Consider the following 5,016-nt stretch of genomic DNA (forward strand, 5'->3'; position numbering starts at 1 on the left):
TAATCAGCGACCCAGAAAACCCCAAATAACCCAGTTTCATAGAAATCTACCGATTTTTTTTTTATTTTCGTCCGCCATATTGGATCCGCCAGTTTGAATTTTTGATAAGTGACTTCAGATTCGTAATCAGTGACCCAAAAATCCCCTAGGTAAGAAGTGGTGTAAAGATCCATCAACGAATATTTGTTTAAATTGTTTCGTCCAGCTAGATTTGCGATCCGAACCACTGTGGGCTATCGGCTTCGAATATTTGTTAAATGGAAAGAAATAACTCCCCAAGAAGTATAGCCGTTAGGTGGTGCGGGGGTCGATTTTTTTATTACTACACTAACAAAAGCTTGTCTTTAAAAAAATGTTTTTTAAATTACTTGTTTATTAATGTTCTACAAAGTTTGAAATGTTGATTAACATTGTTTTTTTTTAGTGAGTAAGTAGAAGTTGCTAAAACTTGCTAAAATGTCTCTTCACTATTTACACTATTGCCACCGTATGTATTTACGTAGTTAATGCAAAAGACAATAAATAGTACGCGACTTTATCAAATAAAGTATTACCGTTGCATTATTAAGATATTTCGGTTTCTTCGGCTTGTTGTTCTTCATATCGCCATGTATCGTGAATTCCATGCCATCGCCAATTGCAACCTCTAGCTGGTTTTGCTCCTTGATCCCTTTTTTGATTAGGCCATCGGCAATAATGTCATCTTGGCCTAGTTCCAGCTCGTTGTCACCATGCTCTGTAGATATACAACGACAAACCCCTTTGCCTTCGTATCAATTGACAGTATTTATTCGTTTCAAATCAAGTAAATCAATTTCAGTACAAATTTGTGTATGAATGCTCAAATGTTGATTGACGATCGATCGACGATAGAGATTGTGAGAAGCGAGTGACGAATGGCAGTTACCGATTGCAAACGAAAGCATGCACACATGGGAATTGTGCAGATTGATTGATAAGTTAAATATTATTCGATCGGTGATAAGACGATGATCACAGGTTGCATAATCAAAAGCCACAATTTGGAAACAGTTTCATTATCAAGAAACGAGTTAACGGCAATTATTTTTAATTTTCGTTCATATCATCAAAAGACGATTTTAATGGTTATTTTTTTTTAAATATTTGGAATAAAAGAAAATTTTGTGGAGACATTAATTTTGATTACAATAAATTTTGAATAAAATAATACAAATCAAATCACACGTTCAAAAAATAACCAGTGTATTTACGCCTTTCTGACCATCGGCATATCTGGCTAGATGGTCACAAATTTTCCAGTTTTCAACAATAAAATTTATATGTAGGTACAAAATACAAATACTGAAAAATACTAACTTTGAACAACTCGTATAGAAACTTGTTATCAGATTATATAATTATCTGCTTTTTTTAATGCGAATTTGTATAAAGTTGCAGCTGTATTCCGCAACAAATATACAGAGCAGCTGGATGTTCAAGTTTGTTTTAACCATATAACCAAATCACCAAATAATCAACGATGTGTGAATAAAAAAAAGATATTTGACAAGAAAAACTTGCAGATAACTATTGCAATATGAAACGATTAGTTCATAGAGGGCTCTTAAGATGCTGCTTGCTTCGAATTGTTCTCCTTTGCTTTTAACACTAATTTGGCCAAATGGTAGGCAACTGTAGCCATTTCAAAACAACCAACTGTGGGGTTGTAAATTCCAAGTCTGTCCAATTAGTAGCGAGATTTATTAAATGTGATTAAACTAGTTTGCAGAAGTGAGATATACAACAAGTTATTTAACGAAAGAACCCTCTTAAACTTGCAAACATGTATGCATATGTATTTGTAAGCACGAATGAGAAGGAACTATATAAGAACTAAGCAATTTTCGTTAGAAAGTAATAATCAAGTAAGTTAAGCAAATAAATGTAATTTATAACAGTTGAATATAGATTCATAATATGTACGTATGTATGCATGTATGTAATTATTATTATTGATCTATGTAAAATTCTGTATCGAGACATGTGATTAAATGGTTAAATAATTCAAAAGTTTAATAAAATACTAAAATAAAATCTGAACACTTATAATGAGAAGGGTAAAATCCACTGTTTTTCTGTTAATTTATCTAAAATAATTCGAAATGTTCAAGTATGTAAATCCAGACCAACTTAAAACATTATTACATGATTACTTTAGCGACATTGCATTTACTTTAAATTTACGAAAAATGGTGTTCCTTTTATCACACAAAGGGCGATACAATTTGTCTATGATATGTTGTTATTCGGGCAGGATAAATTAATTGAGGTGGATCTCAATGAAAGCAAAAAATGCGCATAATCAGGTGTGGTATTACGAAATGAATGTTTAAAAAAAATTCACCACAAACGCTCTTAACCAGAAGTACTCAAAAACAGCTAAATACATATGTATGAACGAAAAAATACATTTTACATTTTAGGTAAATCACACTGAAGTGTATATATTTAAAAGTGAACTACCATTTCTAAGTTTTACTTATATGAGGATTAGGCTCTGCACACTAGACCAATGGAAAATTCAAATCAAAAATTACATTTACACAAAATACTGTTCCAATGTGAATGTTTGCTTTATTTTCTTTTTATAAGCAATTTCGAGTATTTCATTATGTTTTTTTTTTTAATTTTTGGAAAAGATCCTGAATGAAAACAATGAATGTATATTTGAAAAGGGAATATACAGATTAAATACAGAAACCAATTATATGTATATGTGTAACATATGTATGTACATTCAGACAAATAGACATAGCACTTTTGCCAATGCCTTACCGCTAGTTTCAGATAGTTACTCCCCATTGTTTTCCCACATGGTTTCTAAACATACAGCAAATAAACAATTTTGTTCACTATCTTTCAAGAACCTTTGTGAATATAATCTATGGATCATTAAATGCTTTTATTATGTTTCAGCAATGAGTAATCTGATCTGCCTCTTGATCTTGAACAAGTTTTAACCAACTTCGCGATGAGCTGGAGACGTAGCTCGGAGCCCGATAAATTGATCCGCTAGATGGAGCAGGTGTCGAGATATTTGAAAAATCCGTAATTATGATTCGATTTGGTTCATATTTAAAATGTATATAATCTAAATAGAAAGAAATTACTCCACAAAAAATTTAGTCGTTAAGTGGTGCAGAGTAAATTTTTCTTTCTTATTAACCACTTATGAAAACTTGTCTTTAAAGATGTTTACTATAGTTTTGTTTGACAAATAACTATGTATAACACTTCTGGAGTTTCTATATCAAAAATTTGCGTATTGTTTATTTGTTTTAAAAATGTTGTGAAGCTCCGTTGTGGTGAATATACCCAAAAATTCCCCCAATCTCCGAGAAATACAAAGACTGTACCAGATTCATTTGCTCTCATTCTGCTATCATTTAATACTCTCAGTTAGTTTCAGTCTTTTAATTGTTTATTTATTTCTTAAAAGCTTCTGGTGAGAACGTTTTCTATCAGGTTAAAATCCGCAGTCATTCGTCCTAATCTCAGACTTGGGAGAATGCCCAAGTTTACTGTGGACATCATATATTTGGCATTATAACTCTGAAAACTCGGCTGATAAATACTAGCATTTTCATAGGTGTCATTGGTCTGAGTGTATTTTAATAATATAATTGTTTATTTAATTTTTAGTTTTAAAATAGTTTGGTTACTCGTTATGGAATGAATTTGCATCTACTGGCTTTTTGTAAGAAAATTACGGCGTGGGCTTTAGATAAATGGTCTTACATACATATAAGTACATACATATGGGACTTTGTAATATATTTTGCGAAAGTTTCAACTTTGGACTTTTAATAACGTTTTAAATATTAATTCGGATATGAAATTTATGCTATTTGGTCTAATTGTTTTTTCATTGCTATACGAATGCAAATATATGGATATAGTTAAGATTAGTAGAAAACAAGTGGATAAAAACCTTCGCTCCAAATCCAACTGATCTGGTTGATCCTCTCACCTGATGGTTGATCACTAATTTGATTTGTCAATTTGTTACGAATATAATTGAAACAATTGGCAAAATTACGCTTTATCCATGCTTTAAAACGCGAAAATCTGTTAAACGCTTCCATGATTTTATTAGTGTCATTGTCGGCTGTTGGGGCCGATAGACTAGATGAACCGAAATTAGACAAAAGCAAGGCTAAGAAAAGATTAAGCACCTGTCAATTAAATTAAAAAATATTTCGTTCAATAATTTTTGTTATTGTCATAAAAGTACATATCTATGTATATATGTATGTATATATAGTTATTTGAACAAAATATTAAATTGTTTCTTTGAATACGTACGACCAAGTTTCCAATCACGACCGTAGCCAAAAAGAACGGAATGCAGGAGACGTCGCCGACATACATGCAGTCCCACATGGACTCAATCCACTCACCACATAATACCCGGAAAACGATCATAAATGAATGCATGAAATCCGTAAAGTTCCAGCGTGGTAAATCACCGTCTGGAAATCTGTCCTGATTGTCTATATATTTGACAAACATTTAGTTTTATAAAACAAATGCATTTTTTATTGTAGTATACATATATGTATGAATGTAAAAAGCTATTACAAAGCACATATAGCCAAAAGGACAAATTAAAATTCGAAAATATATTAACAGTTAATCTATCCAAGTAGTGCGTAATAAAAAGTGACAAAGTGTGGATAAACAAAGAATTTCTTTAAACATTGCATGCACGATATAACTACAAAAATAAAATAGCGAAAGTACTTACGGGTCTATAATAGGCACTTATGTATGTACATACATTTAGAGCATAAAAAAATTAGTTTTGATCTTATACTTACATACATACATATGTACTTATAGGATACCTTTTAAAACATAAACGATGTCTAACGAAAATAGCAATGTGCTTCACGACTTTTTGACACAATGAAAATGTTTTTATACCAAGTACAAAGATCTAAGATTTCGTTTTGCTACGTTTAAGAAATGATCTCCATTTTTTAAGAAACTCTT

At 31.3% G+C, this 5,016-nt stretch overlaps 2 protein-coding genes across 16 annotated transcripts in view; both read right to left on the reverse strand.

The window, feature by feature from the left end:
- Nucleotides 1–5,016, reverse strand: part of LOC118748412 (somatomedin-B and thrombospondin type-1 domain-containing protein) — a 311,093-nt gene that overhangs the window by 89,252 nt on the left and 216,825 nt on the right. The gene's annotated exons all lie outside the window — the stretch shown is intronic.
- LOC118748404 (sodium channel protein para) overlaps nucleotides 1–5,016 on the reverse strand; it is a 94,964-nt gene that overhangs the window by 31,127 nt on the left and 58,821 nt on the right. For 7 of the 14 annotated variants that reach the window (XM_036482787.1, XM_036482788.1, XM_036482781.1 and 4 more), the window contains 3 exons: nucleotides 4,327–4,514; nucleotides 3,992–4,196; nucleotides 555–766 (listed from right to left, as the gene is read on the reverse strand). In XM_036482787.1, coding sequence (XP_036338680.1) covers nucleotides 555–766; nucleotides 3,992–4,196; nucleotides 4,327–4,514 — 605 coding nt within the window. Of the gene's footprint in view, nucleotides 1–554; nucleotides 767–3,952; nucleotides 4,197–4,326; nucleotides 4,515–5,016 lie in introns of all 14 variants that reach the window. The other 7 variants (XM_036482791.1, XM_036482789.1, XM_036482782.1 and 4 more) reach the window with 2 other exon arrangements.

The sequence above is a fragment of the Rhagoletis pomonella genome, unplaced genomic scaffold (assembly GCF_013731165.1).
Source record: "Rhagoletis pomonella isolate Grant_MI unplaced genomic scaffold, Rhpom_1.0 Rhpom_scaffold_00013, whole genome shotgun sequence".
Lineage (NCBI taxonomy): Eukaryota > Metazoa > Arthropoda > Insecta > Diptera > Tephritidae > Rhagoletis > Rhagoletis pomonella.